The sequence below is a fragment of the Hyperolius riggenbachi genome, chromosome 12 (assembly GCF_040937935.1).
Source record: "Hyperolius riggenbachi isolate aHypRig1 chromosome 12, aHypRig1.pri, whole genome shotgun sequence".
NCBI lineage: Eukaryota > Metazoa > Chordata > Amphibia > Anura > Hyperoliidae > Hyperolius > Hyperolius riggenbachi.
This window is the reverse complement of record NC_090657.1, coordinates 185,974,258-185,992,381: the sequence shown is the minus strand read 5'-3', so window position 1 is coordinate 185,992,381 and position 18,124 is coordinate 185,974,258. Positions and strand designations below refer to the sequence as shown.

General features: G+C 43.6%; 1 protein-coding gene across 2 annotated transcripts in view; it reads left to right on the top strand.

The window, feature by feature from the left end:
* The window catches only part of LOC137541205 (formin-H-like), a 174,937-nt gene that overhangs the window by 139,772 nt on the left and 17,041 nt on the right, over positions 1-18,124 (top strand). For both annotated transcript variants that reach the window (XM_068262386.1, XM_068262387.1), the window contains 3 exons: positions 558-687; positions 791-823; positions 12,598-12,701. In XM_068262386.1, coding sequence (XP_068118487.1) covers positions 558-687; positions 791-823; positions 12,598-12,701 — 267 coding nt within the window. The remainder of the gene's footprint in view (positions 1-557; positions 688-790; positions 824-12,597; positions 12,702-18,124) is intronic.

Sequence of the window (18,124 nt, the reverse complement as noted above, 5' to 3'; positions counted from 1 at the left end):
ACATAGTAACAGGATTGTATTCTGATCATATCCAATGGTCAGGATTTGCAGACATCAGAGTTCAATACATAGAGCGTAATTGTATTGTATGTATTAGATTTATAATACGGTGTGGTATTAGATTTCAGCATAGATCTTTGTGGCAAATTAAGCATTCTATACTTGAACTACCGCCAACAAACTCTTAGTTTATTGAACACCTCAGTATAAATCTAGCTCCTAGGATCTGTGCATTTTCTATTTGTTCGCAAAGTTCAAGCTCATGACTCAAACATGGCCGCCTTCACGTCAGCAATGCAGCTCTGTTCATGTTTTATTCTGTTGTATTATTTGTTTAAATCAGATTTCAAGTTCTGATCTGATAGTTCATAGTCTTCCCCTTCACTTCTAAGACTGGCATAGAAGACGAGAGCCTCGGAGGAGAAGCTGGTGCCTCGCGGAAGTGCTTCATCTGTCTAGTTGAGCAATAACTGATAGGGGCCGTTCTTCTCTAATATTTGTATGACTGGTGGATTGATAGCCTGATATGTCAGTGATGATTCCTTTTCCACCGATAGATGTCCCATCTCGCCAGTAAAGAGAAGCGCTTCACCTTGATGCATGCCCTTGTGGAGCAGATCCTCTTACAAGAGCCTGATTTGGCGAAATTTTCCCAGGAGTTGACGGAATTTGAAGCTGTTCCTGGTGGTGAGCTGATAAAGAAACATTATTCCATCACATTCATAAAATCTCAGGCAGGGTCCGGGGTGCATTGATCTAATTCTCTTCTCCCTGTTCATTTCTTGTCCAGCTTCCGTCAAAGGTCTTAGCGCGGAGGTAGACGGTACGTAAATATGGATGACTTGTGACTTCTGGCAAACATCCAGGGAACATAAAAACATCATAAAATGCTTTCAAGTGTTCAAAGTAGTAAGAAATTATTTTCACTCTGTTCCTATGTAAATGATAATAAAAATAATAGTAATAATAATAATAATAAGAAGAAGAAGAAGCCAAATAATAATAATAATTTGTATAATATTAATTGTAATAATAATACATATATTACTACTACTACTACTACAAAGTAGTAAGAAATTATTTTGTACCGTGTTCCTATATAAATGATGATAATAATTATAGTAACAATAATAATAACAATAACATTATTATTATTAATAATAATAATAATAATACAATATCATCATCTTTGTAGATAGAGATTAATTTGATAATCAATCTTTTATACTTTTTTTTTTTTACTGTTCACTAGTCTTTTTTTAAATTATTATTTACATATTATTATTATTATTATTTATTAATATTTTTTATTTATATAGCGCTAACATATTCCGCAGCGCTTTACAAAGCACAATAAGACGACAAGGGGAACATAGATACAATTAACAAATGTACAGCAGAGTTCCAAGCAGCACAAATATTGTTACAAAAACAGTAAACATTAGGAGGATGACCCTGCCCTTGCGAGCTTACAATCTAATGGGTTGTGGGGGACGCACTAGGTAAGGGGGTGGAGGATGGATGAGGCAGTGATTCTTTGCCTCTGATTACATTGGGACAGATAAGTAAATAAGGGCTATAGAATGTTATAAGCTTGTCTGAAAAGGTGTGTTTTAAGAGTGCGTTTGAAGATGTCCAGGTTTGGAGCATGACGTACAGGCTGTGGAAGAGAGTTCCAGATAAGGGATGATGCTCGTGTAAAGTCCTGTATGCGAGCATGAGAGGAGGTGATCAGCTTAGAGGCCAGGACAACTTCTTGGGAGGAGCGAAGGTAGCGGGAAGGACAATATCTTAAGATTAGGGAGGAGATGTATAGAAGAGACAACTCGTGGAGGGCTTTGTATGTTAGAGTCAGGAGTTTGAACTGGATCCTCTGGGTAATGGGTAACCAGTGGAGAGAATGGCACAGTTGGGCTGCATCGGAAGAGCGTGTGGAAAGGTGAATGAGGCAGGCCGCTGAATTTAGTAAGGATTGGAGAGGTGCTAGCCTGTTTTTTGGTAGGCCACAGAGCAGGGTGTTGCAGTATTCTAGGCGGGAGATGATTAAGGCATGAACAAGTATTTTGGTGGCCTCTTGTGTGAGGAAGGGATGGATACGGAATATATGTTTGACCTGGAAATAGCAGGTGGTGGCAATGTGAGGTTTAAAGGAGAGCTCTGAGTCAAGTATAACCCCCAAGCAGCGGGCCTTAGTGGTTGTGGTTATTGGGGTGTTTCTATCGTTATGGTTGCAATTGGTGGGGGTGTAGATAGCGATGGTGGAAAAATCACAATTTCCGTTTTAGTCATGTTGAGTTTGAGGAAGCGGGAGAACATGAATGCAGAAACGGCACGTAGACAGTCGGGAACTCTGGATAGTAGTGAGGACAGGTCAGGAGCTGAGAGATAGATTTGGGTGTCATCTGCATAGAGGTGATACTGGAAGCCAAAAGAGTTAATTAGTTGTCCCAGGCCACGGGTGTAGATTGAGAAAAGAAGTGGCCCAAGAACAAAGCCTTGAGGTACACCAACAGACAGTGGGTGTGGAGAGGAATTGGTGTTAGAGAAGGAGACAGTGTAAGAGCGTCCAGAGAGATAAGAGGAGATCCAGGAATGTGCTTGTCCCTTGATTCCTAAAGATGACAGTGTAGTGGTAGAGAGAAAGGCAGACAATTCTGAATGGATGTGATGTTCCAGCAGTTTAGAAGCAAAGGGGAGGAGCGAGACAGGACGGTAGTTGGATAGAGAAGTTGGATCAAGAGAGGGTTTTTTGATTAGTGGTGTGATGATAGCGTGTTTGAATAAGGAAGGAAAATGCCAGTGGAGATAGACAGGTTGAATAGAGTTGTTATAGTGGGATTAAAGGAGGAAAGCTGGGGGATTAGATGAGAGGGAATGGGGTCCAGGGCACAGGTACTGAGATGCGCTTTGGAGATTAGTGAGGAAAGACACTGTTCAGTTAGTGTGGTGAAAGATGTTAGAGTGGGAGAGTGGTCTTGTGGAGCGGGGGAAAGACAGTTAGTGTTGGGCGAGGGTGCAGGCGGACAGAAGGAATTTATAGGTGACGGTTGAGCTGGTAAAAATGGTTGCGTGTTGAAGCTATTGCGTATTGCATCAATCTTGTTTGTAAAGTATGATGCAAAGTCGTCGGCTGACAGACATGTGGTAGGGGGAGGAGGTGGGGGACAAAGTAGGGAGTTAAAGGTGTTGAACAATTGTTTTGGGTTGTGGGACTGTGAGGAAATGAGCGAGAAGAAATAAGACTGCTTAGCAGAGGTGAGGGCATCCCTGAGCTCCTGCCTTTCTGCCACCCTGGAGTGCCTTTTCAGCTGTTTGATTTGTTCAGTGAGCCAGGGCTGCCAGTTAGTTTGGCGGGGGCAGGTGGTGGCGAGTGGAACAGCTGAATTCATGGCAGAGGAGACTACACTAAATAAGTCTTAAATATAAGGTTGCATGCACCTTCACTAGAAAAATTTACCACAACATATTGGTGCTATGCAAGTCATTTTATAGTTAAAGGGAATCTGAAGTGAAAATAAACTTAGGTTATAATGATTTGTATGTGTAGTACAGCTAAGAAATAAAACATTAGGAGCAGAGACACGAGTCTAATATTGTTTCCAGTACAGGAAGAGTTAAGAAACTCCAGTTGTTATCTATGAAAAAGAGTCACTGCTCTCTAGGACTTTCAAAGTCACAGAGAGCTCTGTCTTCTGAAGCTTGTTATCTCAACTGTCAGTCATTGTATTTTCTTTTTCTCTGCCGAGGACAGTTCAAAAGTTCACTAGCTTGCTCTGTAAAATCATTTAGAATGCTGCGTAGTGTGTCAACTGCAAATATTAGAGAATGATGAAATGTTATAAAAAAACACTATATAACTGAAAATAAACATATAAGAATATTTTCTTTGCTACTAATGTTCTAGTAATACTACGCAACCAATTCAGTATATCATAATTTTTTTTCCGCATCAGTGTCTCTTTAAAACTGAAAAATTACCTTGAATTTTCAATTTACAGCCTGTTACTAAAATGTAAAAGGCCTATAAAATCAGCAGTTATTATTTATCTATTTTTTATTTTTTTCTACATCTTTTACTCAGGCTTCCCCTCTCATTCTACTTTATACAAACGGGAACTCAATAAAGCATTGTCTGTGGCCCCTTGGTCTAACAAGGGTTTTTGATTCTACTAACATCTCTACAACCTCTTTTAGGTGGCTACACATCGAGCAATTTTGTGGCCTGATCGACCACCTGATGCGATAATTTTATCAAATTGCATGAAACGTGCCACAACTTGTCTGCCCAATCGATGATTTGACCGATTTTGGTGCTGAGATCTGTCAAATGCATTGATCGAGCATGCTGGAAAATCTCGGTCGAAAGTGCTCGAACAGGTGCACGGCGTCCAATATTGTGATGACTGAGGTATGGGACAGACCCACGGCTGCTGTCCCCCCAAGTTAAAATTGTCCCCCTTGTGCCTACGCTGCGTAAATCCTTACCAGTCCCGCCCTCATAACACAAGACACAGGTGTGATACATCACATACGCGCCACGTGGTACGCCTGTCATAAGGTACAGCATTCACAGTAATAGCAGACAGCAGAGGTGGCCTGGAGCAGCACCAGCTGGACAGGTGAGAATTTACACAACGCAGGCACGGGGGGGGGGGGGGGGGGTGTATGGGCAGGCACAACAGGTCTCCCTTTGATCAGATGCGATCAGAGAGAGATCTGTCTCATGTGTAATGAAGGAGCCCCTTTAGTTGCTCTAGCAGGGTCTTCCTCTATATAATCACATGTCTTCCTTTTCTATGCAGACCCTGGGAATTCCTATAGGTACATTTTATTTGCCCAATACCGCTGCTTCTTTCTGTATCATATCTTAGCCTCCCTGGCAATAACCCTGAGTCAGGTCGGGGTGGAAAAAGAAGCCACGAGTAGTAATCTTAAGCCTGACTTGGGGTAACCGCCAGGAGGTATGCTGGGACAGCGCAGCATGGAAGAGTTTCAACTCACCTCCCAGGGGATCCAGACGCAGGCAGACATTCTTCTTCCGGTCTTCAGAGGCTCTGGATCCCACTGGTGAGATCACCGTTTGTCACATGACGACAGATGGCGATCTCACTATAGGGGTACAGCGCCACACTGAGAACAGAGGGAGAATTGCAGCGCTGAATCCCAGGTAAGTGAGTCTGTGCAGGGCTGTTGCAGATCTCACTCCTGCTTTTAGGGTCAAAAAGCTTGTGAAAAAAATTGCTCAGCTTTTAGACCCTAAAATCCGGAAATAATCCTACCACCAGAGAGGTTCATCTATTTCCATTTCTCGCTCTATGCAAACATTAAGGGCTTGTTGACACTATGAGCACCTTTTTTTAAAGCACTTGCAATTTTAAGAAGCATATTCAAAGCTCTTGTGTAATGTTGCTCTATGTGAGTGTTCTCGCATGAGCGATGAGCTTTCTTTCCGAGCGCGGGCCCTGTACCATTTCCTGAGCGTTTACGCTTCAATGCAAGGTATAGGAAAATCACTAAGCACTCTAAAAAGTGATTTTGTGAGCGCTTTTGCTCACAATGTATATTAGTTACATTCAGTTCCAGGTCAAAGAGTTCACTTACTGAATGTCTTCAGAAAGAAAAACTCAAATCGCCTAACAAGAAATCGCTCTGAAAGCACAGGGAAAAGCACTTTCACCACTTGATGACTGCAGTGTTAAAGAGACTCTGTAACAAAATGTTTATCCTTATTTCTTTTATTCTATAAGTTCCTATGCCTGTTCTAATGTGGTCTGTGTTACTGCAGCCTTTCCTAATTGCACAGTGGCTGTGTTATGTTATATGACGTAATCTTCTCTATTCTGTCGGCTCTGTCGCTGAGGCTGGAATGTGTGGAATGTGCTGCACTGCTTGTCATTGGCAGAAGCTATACACACCCCCTCCACACTCTGTGTGAGTCACAGTCTGAGCCTATCACAAGCTGGTTAGTTTGTTTGTAAACACTGCCTAAAACTCTCAATTACAAGCCAGGATTGCAGCAGGGAGTGGCAGAAACAGCTCAGAGGGTCCCAGGAGAACATAATAAAGAGAATGGTATGCTTTCTATTGTAAGAATTTTAGAGTACAGATTCTCTTTAAACCCCCCTAAAGACCAGGCATTTTTTTTGTGTACTGGGCTGTGCAGGCTTTTCAGCCTCCTGCACAGCCCAGCTAAGGAGTATAGGGATTGGACTCACCTCCTATTTTTGGCCCTTAGGGAACATGCTGCCGGAGGGGTTCGATCGCCGCGGTCACTTTTATTTTTTTCTTCAGCCTCTTAGAGGCTCTCATTGCCGCTGTCTCTCTCTCTCTCCTTCCTCCCTCCCCTCCGCCTGTACAATTGAGCAGGACAGCGATCTGTCCTGCTCTCCGCCTCTTATAGGCATCAGCCTATGAGAGGACAGCGATCCCCGGCAAATCAGAGGTCGGGGATCGCCGATCTTGTACAGTGCTGCCGCTGACCGGATGTAAACAAAGGGCATTTTTCCCCCTTTCGTTTACAAGCAGCCTGCTAGCCGCGATCGGCGGCTAGCAGGCTATTCATGGAACTCCGTTCCGTGAAGCGGCAGGGAACGATCGCGCATCCACGCGGCCGTTTCCTGGGAAACTGCAGCCCCAGGACTTGACGCCAATTGGCGTTAGGCGGTCCTGGGGCTTCTGCCACGGTCATGCCCATTGGCGTTAGGCGGTCGTAAAGTAGTTAAAACACGCCCAGCGCTTGCGATTGTGCTTGCGATTTGTAATGTGAACAAGGCCTAAAAATTGTCAGGAATTACACTTTTAATACACATATATATATATATTTTTTTTTTTATATTTGCTTATAAATTAGAACAGAATGTTGTGTTTTTGTGTGCAATTTTTTGTGCATATCCATTTTTTTTTTCAAAAATACATTCATTGTTATTCCAATTTAGTATACACTTCTTTTAAAATATTTTTTTTAGCACAATTTCTCCTGTTTAGTAGTCAGAGGGCGTTCATTGCTGCAAGAGGAACAAAGCCACTTAAGTTTCCACATTTCGCTCCCTGGGTTTCCTCCTGATCTGGTGTAAATCCAGAGAGACAGAAGAGGAGGAAGGGATCAAGTCTCACTCCGGGGATAAAACACATTATTTATCCATGAGATTGAGATGACCTGATTACCTGCTGATATTTTTATCTCCGTCTTACCGCAGAGTTTGTGGCTTACATTTCTGCCGCCTTCTTCTCCTGGAGAAAAATATTGTTGTAACCTGCAGTGGTGGCAGCTCTGATTTTCATTGCATCTGACTTAAAACATAATAATAACAGCAATTATTGTTATTATTGTTATTATTATTATTATTATGCACAAAATGACACTGAAGCAAAAAAAAAAACAAAAAAAAAAACACCTTATGATGTAATGAATTTTATGTGTAGTACGGATTATTAATAGAACATGAGTAGCTAAGAAAAGGGTCTCCTATTTTTATTTTCAGTTATATATATATAGCTTTTTCTTTTTTTCATAATATTTCATCATTCTCTAATATTTGCAGTTTTCAAACTACACTCTGTATTTTAAACTATGAAAACAGTGCAGAGATAATGACCCTTTGAACTTCCCTGCAGTAAAACTATATCTTTAATTCAATGCAATGCAATGCAATGTAAATAGTAACATTAATATTACAGTTTGAAACAATGTATTGTTTAACAAATAGGAGTAGGCCAATGGTTAGGCTTTCTTGATCTGAGAAAGTCCTGTATCTCTCCTAGAGATCTCTCAAGACCAGAGTAGGAGATGCCCCTCACAAAAAAAAAGTAAAAAAAAAAATAGAATAGAATAAAATTAAAAAAAAGGACTGGTCATGGAGGCTGTTAGGGTGTTTAGATTATTATTATTATTATTATTGATATATATAGCGCCAGCATCTTCCGTGGCACTGTACAATAGCATACAGGGTATAACAATACAGCGTATATGATACAACACTTGATACAAGAAAAGAGGGTATAATAGCTAATACAGTGAACAAATTAACTACATGTTTTTACAAAAGGTGAGGGGTATGTACACCCATTACACAGCATTGTGAGACAAAAGGGGAAGAGAGCCCTGACCAAAAGGCCTTACAGTCTAAACATTTAAGGCAAGGGTAGGGAACCTATGGCTCGGGTGCCAGATGTGGCTCTTTTGATAGCTACATCTGGCTCACAGACAAATCAGTAGGGGTCAATTCACTAAGTCTACACTGCTCAAGCAGCGCAGCTTAGTGTGGCAGTGCAAGTAAAATTTTCAAAGTAGGCACACTACTGCTGTAGTGTGCACTACTGACTAACTCGCGCTCCCCCCAAAACGAACAGCTGCTTCAATTGTCCCACTTTGGACCTTTCAGGTCCAGTGACTTTGTAGGACGAGATCTCTGCACTTTGATTGGCCCAATAGGATGCCTGTTATTTGACAGGCATCCTATTGGGCCAAAGTGTGGGGATCTCGTCCTACAAAGTGAATCAACCCCCAAGTCAGCTAGCTAATTGTACAAGCTGTAAGGCCTAGTGCACACCAGAGCGGTTCGGCTGCAGTTTGCGATCCGCTTGCGTGTGCGGATCTGCTAGGGTAATGTATTTCAATGGGCTGGTGCACACCAGAGCGGGAGGCGTTTTGCAGAAACGCATACTCCCGGGCTGCTGCAGATTTTGGATGGCGGATGCGTTTCTGCCTCAATGTTAAGTATAGGAAAAACGCAAACCGCTCTGAAAAACGGCACTTCAGAGCGGTTTGCCAGGCGTTTTTTGTTACAGTAGCTGTTCAGTAACAGCTTTACTGTAACAATACATGAAATCTACTACACCAAAACTGCTACACAAAACCGCAAAACGCTAGCTGAAACGCTGCAGAAAAATAAGAAAAAGCGTTTCAAAATCTGCTAGCATTGGCCTTAGTCGGTATTTTTCCTGTCTGGCTCTTGGGGAAATTGCTGATTTTGCTGAAACCCAAGAAAAGCTGAAGAGGTGTCTGTCACTTCCGCTGCCCGGCGGATCAACTGTATACACATTACCATGGCAACAGGGTCGTGAGCCCTACTGTCCCAGATTGAAACATATTGTATGGCTCTCACGGAAATACATTTTAAAATATGTGGCGTTTATGGCTCTCTCAGCCAAAAAGGTTCCTGACCCCTGTTTTAAGGTGTAGGACAGTAAATAAAGGGAAGCTGTGTGTGGAGTGGTAGAAATGGTGGTTAGTGGGCAGGGTCCTAGGTAGGAGAGAGTATGCTTGCCTGAAGAGGTGAGTTTTCAGATTGTGCCTAAAAATAGTAAGTGTGGGTGAGTGGCGGATGAGTTGAGGGAGAGTGTTCCAGAGGAGGGGAGAGGATCGAGAGAAGTCTTGCAAGCGGGAGTGGGAAGAGGTGATCAGGGAAGAAGACAGAATGAGAGGTACTTACCTCTAATGAATGATTGCAAACATCATTACTGGCAGTTAAACATTATTGAAACATTTTAAAGCTGACCTGAACTGAGAACTTCCTCTTCGCTCTAAAAGAAAAGCAACAGCTTCATAACCTTTAACCCTCCTGGCGGTCTATTAAAAACCGCCAGGGGGCAGCGCAGCCGTTTTTTTTATTTATTTATTTTTTTAAATCATGTAGCGAGCCTAGGGCTCGCTACATGATAGCCGCTGCTCAGCGGCATCCCCCCAGCCCTGCCGATCGCCTCCGGCGATAGGCGATCAGGAAATCCCGTTCAAGGAACAGGATTTCCTGGAGGGCTTCCCCCGTCGCCATGGCGACGGGGCGGGATGACGTCACCGACGTCATGGACGTCGTGGCGTCTAAGGGAGTCCCGATCCACCCCTTGCCGCTGCCTGGCGCTGATAGGCCAGGCAGCGCAGGGGTCTAGGGGGGGCTGTGTTGCGACGCGGATAGCGGCGATCGAGCGCGGGGCGGCGGCGATCGAAGTGCTGACGCAGCTAGCAAAGTGCAAGCTGTGTTCAGCAAAAAAAAAAAATTACTCAAATCGGCCCAGCGGGGCCTGAGAAAACCTCCTGCGCGGCTTACCCCGAACTACGTTCGGGGTTACCGCCAGGAAGGTTAAATAAAAACATTTCTTTGTTACAGCTGATACAAATCCTGCAATAAATCTGTGGTGTGTCTACTGCCTGCTTTCATGGAAGCAGGCATAGGGTTAACATCCTGTGTTTTAAATTAGCTGCTCTGCTGGGAACTTCTGAGATTCCTGAGCTGACACAGATCAAATTACACTTGTGATAAGTCACAGATGAGGGGGAATTAGACAGGCAAAACTCTCTAGACACATACATGGTGGATTTCTCTCTGTTTTCCTTCTGTCCTGTGCAAGAGTTCAGGTCCACTTTAATGTTTTCGCTGTGGATGTCTTGCTAATAAAGCTGACTGCAATTCTCTTGCGGGGGAGGCACCTGGATAAAGACAAAGTGAAATAATGGACATCTGAAAAACACCTACTAAAAATGAAGTTTATTATACAAAAAGATTAATACAAAGATTTAAAAACTTGGCTTGGGGAAATTTCATATTTAACCTCATATATACCTCTCAGGGCCCATTTCCACTATCACGAATTTGCATGCAAATTCGCATAGCAATACAAGTGAATGGGACTGTTTCCACTTGTCAGGATTCCTTTGCGTTTTTCTGTGCAGAAAAAATTCGCATGGCAGAGCCATCCGAATTCGCATACCGCTATGCGAATCGCATACAATGTATTTAATAGGAAATTCGCATGAGGTTTGGGTATGCGAATTTTCATGTGAATTCGCATAGAAACAATGGAAAAGCACACCAGCACTGCCATGGTTAAATTCGCATACATCGTCATCTATGCAAATGCGCATGAAAATTCGCATAGATCTGCATGCGAAATTCGCATTCGCATGCAAATTTTTACCGCGGCGATTCGCACCGCACAAGTGGAAATGCAGCCTCACAGTCTCCATTACTTATCTTTTTTTTATTTTATGTTATTATCACTATTCAGGGGTGGGTCATGCAATCCTCAGAAAGGCCTAGTGCACACCGAGCGGTTTTTGGAGCGATCCGCCGGCCGCATCCCCCTGTAAAAACGCTTGGCTAATGTATTGCAATGGGATGGTGCACACCGGCGGTTTGAGGTTTTTGCCCAGCCGCAAACGTGCCTCCTGCTGCACGTTTGCGGTTTGCAAAAGCGTTTCGTAAAGTATAGGGAAAACGCAAACCGCTCTGAAAAACGCTACATCAGAGCGGTTTGCCAGGCGTTTTTGTTACAGAAGCTGTTCAGTAACAGCTTTTACTGTAACAATATGTGTAATCTGCTACACAATAACGCACCCAAAACCGCTAGGAATGTTTAGAAAACCTCTCTAAACATACCTAGAATCGCTCTAAAATCAGCTCCCAAAACCGCTAGCGTATTGCGGATCTGCTAGCGGTTTTGGTGTGCATTGGGCCAAACAGAGGTCCCATCAAACAGTCAAAATGGACCTAGAGATGCTAGCAATTATCACTTGTTTATAAAAAGAAACCTTTAGCTCATCTATCTATATGATCTGTTTACGTACTTTCCTCCCCATTAATAGATGATGAGAGCTTGGTCACTGTATCCCTCTTTCGATACGATTGATGGTGAGGTCATCATATAGCGGCAACTGTCTATCGATCTGTGCGTCCCGCGAGGGGAGAGCAATACATGATATGACTCATTAGTGCTAATTACACTGGAATTCCCTTTAGTCGTTTGTTAAGGAAACATCTCAGACCAATTAGACTCCTCTGTATAGGAGATTGGGATGGAGCCGCTAGATAGATTCTACAATGTCATCCTCAGAAAATAACGCAATATAGTACAGCCTGGTAATTAAATAGTAACTCTGTAATTAGTATTCATTACCGATCTTGTTCAACTAGGCTTGTACAGGCTTTTAAAGTATACTTCATACCCAAAGACAAACAATCAGGCTGTGCTGGTCGTGACCTTGTTACCATAACAGGTAACAAAATGTAGGCATAGACACAGCAATCTACGTACCACTGTTGGTGACGATAGCATAAATGGGGGCTTTGCTATTAACCGTTGAAATCGACACGAAAATATGCATACCTGCAAAATAACGGTCCTTGAGTATCGTTACAAACTCACCGTAATTGCAATTTCGGATGCAAAGTTACGATTATGCGAAATTCTTGCTCATCACTAGTAATGAAAAATCTCCCACAATGCATCACTGCTGAATATGCAAATCATCCTTTGTTGACCCTGTAAGCTAACCACACCTCCAGAGGCATCGTGGTAGACATATGCTCACTCCAACCTGAATTATCGCAAGTACCTTCTGTTTTGAGAAGGCAAACTTTTGTTTTGCGTAACATTTCAGGAAAGAGGGCTTTTTGGTCCTGTTGTAGCCCCTTACACTCTCCTAGGAGTCATGGTTCACCATGAGATTGCTGAGTAGTCTGTAACACTAGTCATGAGTGATGATTCATGTATTAATCAGGAATGAATCCTATCTTTCAATCATACCACTATATTCTATTGTCAATATTTCTGTCTGTGATGTAAAAGTCTCTTATGATCTAAATATTCTTTATATGCTTTTAGTTTTATCCAAGCAGGTGGAGACAATAGACCAGTACCGAAAATTATTCAAAGCAAACCACCATAAAGCATCAGCCAGAGAAGAAAAGTTTCTAAAAGACCTTAAGGTATAACTCCGATATTCCGGCATGGAATAGAATGTTATGTATGCATAAAGGAGTGCTGTGATTGGCTCAATGCTGTCTAGAAGGTGTTTCTCAGCCTTCCTCTACCGTGTACAGTGCTCACTATACTGCCCATTCTGGACACACCTGACAATGACTAGGGAGGGGCCTGCATGAGACACTATGACAATTCTGATCAACTTAAAGGGAACCAAGGGTGATATGGAGGATGCCATATTTATTTCCTTTCAAACAATGCAGATTGCCTGCCAGTCCTGCTGATCTCTTGGGCTGCAATAGCATCTGAATTACACCAGAAACAAGCATGGAACAAGTGGGCAGCACAGTGGCGTGGTAGTTAGCGCTCTTGCCTAGCAACACTGGGTCTCCAGGTCAAAGACTGTAGAAGGGACTAGATTGTGAGCCCCTCTGAGAGACAGTTATAAAATACTCTGTACCGTGCTGCATAATATGTCAGCACTATATAAATACATCATTAAATAAAAATGCAGCTAATCCAGTCAGACTTCACTGAGAAACATCTGATCTCCCTGCTTGTCCAGGGTCTGTGGCTAAAAGTATTAGGGACACTGGATCATGGGGGCAGCCAGACAACCTGCATTGTTTAAATAGAAATACATTTGGTAGCTTCCATACAGGAGTTTAACTACAAATCATGGGGTCCCCCAGTGAAACTTTGATGGAAGCCCATCTTACAGGGCTCATAAAACACCTGTGGCCATCAGGATCTTCACACCCATAACGTGTAGTTACAAAACAACCTGATCTGGAGTATCAGAGAAAGGGGAGGTTTGTAGCTGGGGCAACACACAAGTGATCCTCCCCCTCTTTTCTCCCCACCAACAGAGCTCTTTGTTGGTGGTGTGCTCTGATCTCCCTCCCCCCAGTGTTTTTTTTTTTTGTGAAAATATTTATATTATTTCTTTGTTAATAAAAATGCCTATTTGTTTTTGTTTTTTTCATCCTCCCTCCCCCCATCCGACCAATTATGGCGATCGGCTGTCATAGGCTTTGGCCTATGAGAGCCGATCGCTCTCTAGTGCCCCAGGGGGACAGCCGGATCGCAGCACTGTACTAAGTGAAAAGACAGCGGTTTCGCCGCTTGGAGACTGAAGGCGGATCCGAGGTCAAACCAGGCAGCAAACAGTTGTAATGATAATCCAGGCAATAGGCCGGTTCAGGCAGCAGACAAGGGAGGTCCAGTAAATGAGCAGAGGTCAAAGTCCAGATAGTCCAATATAACAACAGCAGGTAAACAGAGCAACCAGCAAGCTAGAGCTATCACGGGCAACATGCAACTGTCACAGCAAGGTTTAAATACTGACATCATCTAATCAGTGGCTGCTCACATGCACACAACAGCCAATTACATGCAGGCAATAATCCTATTTAAGTGTCAGCTGACAGAGAGATCAGCTGACACAGGTAGCAATACATGTCAACTGACTAACCAGTACTGACCAGCAAAACATCCTGACTGTGGCCTCAATTCACAGAGCTTTATCAAACACTTTATCAAACGTTTGATAATTTTCCTCATGGGTAAAATCTAATTTTGAATTCACTACGGTGTTATAGATTTATTGATCATTTCATCGCTAAAACATTTGATAAATCTATAACACCTTAGTGAATTCAAAATGAGATTATACTCATGGGGTAAATTATCAAACATTTGATAAAGTGTTTGATAAAGCTCCGTGAATTGAGGCCTTTGTGTCAGCTATAGCATACTGGTTAAGGGCATCGCCTCTGACATGAGAGACCAGGGTTCAATCTCAGCCAGGGTCAGCATCCATTATATTTATTAAATAAATTGTAAATAATTTATTAAATAAAGCCCTGCCTAAGTGTCAGCTTACTATCCTGTTAGCTGACACTTCTTCTGTTGCCGCCTCAGACCATACTGTGGCCGAGAGGAGCGAGACATCCTCCCACCAGTATGCGCAGAGTGATCCCCAGTGGGCGCATCACCAGCGGAGGATGTCAACATGCAGAAGTGCCAGGATGCGACCCGCTCTTGGCAGAGATGGCCCGTCGCTGGATCCTGGAGGTAAGTCCCTTACAGATGCATGATCATGTGATTTTGGGCTGATTAGATAGGCCCAGTAATACAAGTACGAGGCAGTCATAGGAAAGGTGCATGCAATCATGTAGAGTACACTAGGGAAGGGAGGACCCTGCCAAAGGCTTACAATTTAAGTGGAGGGGGATGGACACACTCGGTAGGGCAGCAGAATACATATTCAGTAGAGAGTTACTGTGTGGTGGGAGGGTGGGTATGCCATCTTGAAGATGTCGGTTTTGAGGGTTTGCTTGTATGTGTTGAAGGAGGGGGCAAGTCTGATGGGCAATGGAAGGGAGTTCCAGAGGGTGGGGGCAGCTCTTGAGAAATCCTGCAGGCATGCTTGGGAGTGGGAAATACACAATTATCTGTAACTCGCTAGAACTCGCTGTAACCCACGGCCCAGTATGTCCAGATTACAAGCCAGGAAAGTCATCTGATTTGCAAAGAAAACCGGGAAGGATTACGGGAGAACGGCGGCTGACTGAGCGGGACGGAAGGTGCGGTAAGTATTTGCTCTTACTCCCCTACCCACTGCATATTAGGGTTTTGTTTTTTTTTACATCTGGTATCCTTTAAAGAGGAACTAAACTCAGAACTTCCTCTCTGCTCTGAAAGATTAGCCACAGCATAATAACCTTCATGCAAAGACATTTCTTCTTTACAATTTATGTCAATCCTAAAAAATCTTGAAGTTTTAGTTGGTTTCACTTTTGCAGAAGGCACTGAAAGGGTTAAAGCAACCTGTGAGGTTTGCAAATGGAAAAAAAAAAAGATCCTTAAATCGGGAAAGGGGCGCCTCTAGTTGCAGTGCGCCTGCACAGCGGCACAGACCTGCTCCGTCTTCAGTGATCAGGTCTGTGCTCCTGCGCATGCTCAAGCCATCCACAAAGGCCCCTTTGGGGCACTTTTTTCCCTACAAGTACAATTGAGGCTGCATTTACACTTAGCAGGGTCGGGCCGAGGCAGAGGCTGGAGAGGCTCCAGCCTCAGGGCGCAGTGTAGGAGGGGGCGCACAATTCATTCAGCTGTCATTCCTAATTGTGTTTGAAGCAGAAAGAAATAAGAAAAGGGGATACATAGCAGTGACTGCAAGCCAGATAACTAGCTATTAAGGTGTTGGGGAGGTTGTGGGCCCTGTGGCCCTCTTAGTCTAATAGCAATCAGTGTGTGACAGCTGGGGTGGCAGGTACGTTGAGGTATACAGAGGCGCCGGTAGGATAAAAGTAGCTAAAAGTTTAAAATTGTTGTGGTTGTGGTGGTGGACCGACCAACCATAAACGGACAAAAGCTGTCGAATTTCAAAACATACAGAGGTGCCAAGCTTTACTCAGACTACACGCTGTGTATTGCTCCTGTCCCTTATTGCCTGAAGAAGCAGGTTCTTGCCTGTGAAATGCGTTGCGTCTCTTGTACGGGGAGTAATTGAATAAACTGTCTATATGTTTTGAAATTCGACAGCTTTTGTCCGTTTATGGTTGGTCGGTCCACCACCACAACCACAACAATTTTAAACTTTTAGCTACTTTTATCCTACCGGCGCCTCTGTATACCTCAACGTATCTTGAAGTCCACCCTTGGTGGAAGGGTGTTTTACCCTACTATTTTTCTTCTGTCCACGGAGAGCGACGTTTTAACCCTGAGTGGGGACAGGCTTGTTCTCCCCACCTGCCTGAACAGTGGTTGCTTTGGAGGCAACCCTGGTTTGTGAGTATATTACTTACAGTTCATAACACATCCCACCCTTTATTAATACTTACTACACTATATTGGGCTCTCGGTCTTCTTTTTCATATATCTCTGCAAGTACGGGGTGGCAGGGATGGAGGGGTGCACTTTGGTGTCTCAGCCTTGGGTGCTGGAGGACCTTGTCCCGGCTCTGACTTAGTAATCACGTGGCATTGCAGCCTGACATAGGATCCCCTCACCGCCCAAATCAGTCACTTAAGTGACCCTGCAGCAGAGTGCGCCAACAGGGTCATATGCATAGCGCCGCCCTCGTTCAGTTATGTACTCCCTGCTGGACAGGAAGTACGTCACCGGGACTTCCATTGGTCCGCACATGCGGGCTGCACCGCGTTCTGTCATTTACACTTACGGCATCCCATAGACTAGATAATCTGCACAGTAGGAATGGATCATGCAGTAATGCACGGATGACTTTGCAGTGGTATTGTGTTGAATTATCAACTTCTGGCGCAGTGCGATGCATGACGGAAGTATGAAAGTCTCCATAGACTTACATTGACTTAGTGCCCTCTTGTTCTAAAATTGCTTATCACAACTTTACTGCAATGCCATAGTGTAAAAGGACCCTAAAAGGATAACCAAGGTGACATAATGAGATAGACATGGGTATGTACAGTGCCTACCACACAAATTACTATGCTGTGTTCCTTTTTTTCTTTCTCTGCCTGAAAGACCTAAACATCAGGTATGTAAGTGGCAGTTCCTGTCTGAGTCAGGACGGGGTCAGACTACAGTGTGACCCTCACTAATAAGAAATTACAACTATAAAACACTGTCCTATCAGAAATTGGCTTCTGAGAGCAGGAAAGAGATAAAAAGTGTCAATAGCTCATAGATTTTAGCTCTGGCATACTTCGATCAATGTGTAATTGAGCAAAAAAAAAAAAAAAACAGTTAAAACTTAAAAAAGTAGATTTAAATATAACATAAAACTGTGGAATATCTTAAAAAGTCACTTTTAGGAGAAGTAGGATAGATAGAATTGTTTATTTCATTTGTTTATTTTCACCTTGAGTGTGTCCTTTAAGTCTCGGGGCCATATTCTATTGATGAACTCGCCAGTGCTAAGCACTGGCGAGTTCTTAACTTAGGCGATGGGGGCATCGCCTAATCTTATAAAACGTAATACCCCCCCAGGTGGAAAAGAACTCGCTTAAGCGATATAATCGCCTAGCGAGTTCTTAACATGTTATCCAAATACCCTTATCATGCCTCCGGGAAGCGATACTTCCCGGCAGACATGAGCATTAGCTTAGACCTATAAAAAGCCGTTCTAAACTGGCTAACGCACGCCGCCGCCGCAGCATCTGGGGGTCTCCTTTAATAAGGAGACCCCCAGAGCTCCCCGTTGGGTCGCCGCACACTGTAGAAGCCCCCCATGTAGCTGCACCGGCACCCCTGTTGGCATACCGCCGAAGATCACCCGACGCCTCTCACCGCAAAATCCGTTGTGTAATTACAGTGTATCTGACACTGTAATTACTGTGCTCATAGAAGGAGCCCGGGAAAAGCATCTTTGAATCTGCAGCTTGGGCTCCCCATTGGTCCGCTGTCTGAACCAATAAAATGGCTCACACAGCGGACCAATGGG